At 36.9% G+C, this 1,781-nt stretch overlaps 1 protein-coding gene across 1 annotated transcript; it reads left to right on the plus strand.

Moving 5' to 3' along the window:
- Positions 1–394: 394 nt before the first annotated feature.
- Positions 395–1,015, plus strand: LOC140959338 (uncharacterized). Its single transcript, XM_073417195.1, has one exon. The coding sequence runs from the start codon at positions 395–397 to the stop codon at positions 1,013–1,015; it is 621 nt and encodes a 206-aa protein (XP_073273296.1).
- The last annotated feature ends 766 nt before the right edge of the window (positions 1,016–1,781 follow it).

Below are 1,781 nucleotides of genomic sequence, written 5' to 3' on the forward strand. Positions count from 1 at the left end.
TTCAATTGCGGTGGTTTTGGTCACATGAAGAGGGATTGCCCTAACTTGGGGGATCAAAGTGGAGGCAGAGGTTCTATGGAGGGTCTTACAGTGGAAAACAGTCTGAGGCCATTGTACAAAAAAAAGGTTTTCCTGCTCAAGGTTCTCGTCGTGGAAGAATATCACAAGGATTTCAGCAACGGCCACACGTCTAGGGCAAGTGTTTGTCGTAAACCATGAGCAAGCTGAGGAGCAAAACGAGAGAGTCATTGCAGGTAATTTCCTTTTATGTGATATTCATGCATATGTGTTAATTGACACTGGGGCATCACATTCATTCATAGCATCAATGTTTGTTAAGAAGCATAAACTACCCTACGTGTCATTAGATGTTTTGATGTCAGTGTCTACACCTATGGGACAAGAGATTTTAGCTAAGCGACTTGTAATAGAGGGTTTGTTAGAGTTCGAGGGAAAATACTTGTCTGCCAATTTGGTGATATTAGCTATGGAAGATTTCGATTGTATTATGGGAATTGACCTATTGACTAAGTATAGAGCGACTGTAGATTGTTATCAACGTCTCGTTCAGTTTCGTCCAGAAAGAAACAAAAATTGGTTCTTCTTCAATGAGGGAGCTCGACCTCCAATGCCAGTAGTGTATGCTCTAAAAGAACAACGGGATTTAGCGAAAGGAGGAGAAGGATACCTCATTTATGCTATTGACATATCGAAAGATGTGATCAACATGAAGAACATTCCAGTTTTCGATGAATTTCTTGATGTTTTCCCCGATGAAATTCCTGGATTTCCTCCGGAGAGGGAAATGGATGCGGAGATAGAATTGGTACCAGGAACCACACCTATCTCCAGAGCGCCTTATAGATTGGCACCAACGGAGATGAAAGAGTTGAAACAACAGTTACAAGATCTTCTTGAAAAGGGGTACATTAGACCCAGTGTGTCTCTTTGGGGAACACTAGTGTTGTTCGTTAAAAAGAAAGATGGGTCTATGCGACTTTGCATAGATTATTGACAGCTGAACCGAGTAACAGTCAAGAATAGATATTTGTTACCACTGATCGATGATTTGTTCGATCAACTGCAAGGGACTTCAGTGTACTCGAAGATCGATTTATGGTCTGGATATCATCAACTTTGAGTTCATCAACGTGATATCGCTAAGACTGCATTTCGAACAAGGTATGGGCATTACGTGAAATGACCCTCGCTTTTTCACTATGAAATTCTACTAAATTTTTTTTATTAAACATTATTTCGCATGAGTAAACAGATAAAGTAAATGTCATAATTAGATAAAACTGTAAAATATTATTATAATAAAGATCATTTTTACATTAGAATCAATAAAGCTCAAGCCACAAGATGGCTCGTTGGCCACCTACTCTTACAGAAATAATGTGGGGCTCACTGATCGAACCTAGTGAGGGGATAGTCCTTGCCATAACACCAATCCAAACGTTTCATGTCAATCTAAGTTTGTTGAAAATTTCAAATATGCTTCAAAACAATCAAATATTTTGTACTAAATAACTATTAAGAAATTCATATACAATTATGGTTTAAATTTTTTTAATAAAATGAGTTAGCTTATATTTGGTTCTGAAAAATTACGGTGTAATACATCAAATTAGAGATCCAAAACTTAACAAAATGTCATGCTTAGAAATTAAGATTAATTTCTTAATTCTAAGTTGGAATTCGTTAATAAGCTACATTGCCACTTATGGAACATTAGCAGTGGTTTTGTTTTGCTTGTTTGTTTTTTTAAAGTAAATATC

Source organism: Primulina huaijiensis, chromosome 15 (assembly GCF_012295235.1).
Source record: "Primulina huaijiensis isolate GDHJ02 chromosome 15, ASM1229523v2, whole genome shotgun sequence".
Lineage (NCBI taxonomy): Eukaryota > Viridiplantae > Streptophyta > Magnoliopsida > Lamiales > Gesneriaceae > Primulina > Primulina huaijiensis.

Coding starts and splice junctions, on each gene's coding strand:
- LOC140959338 (XM_073417195.1), top strand. CDS start 395: ATGGGACAAGAGATTTTAGCTAAGCGACTTGTAATAGAGGGTTTGTTA.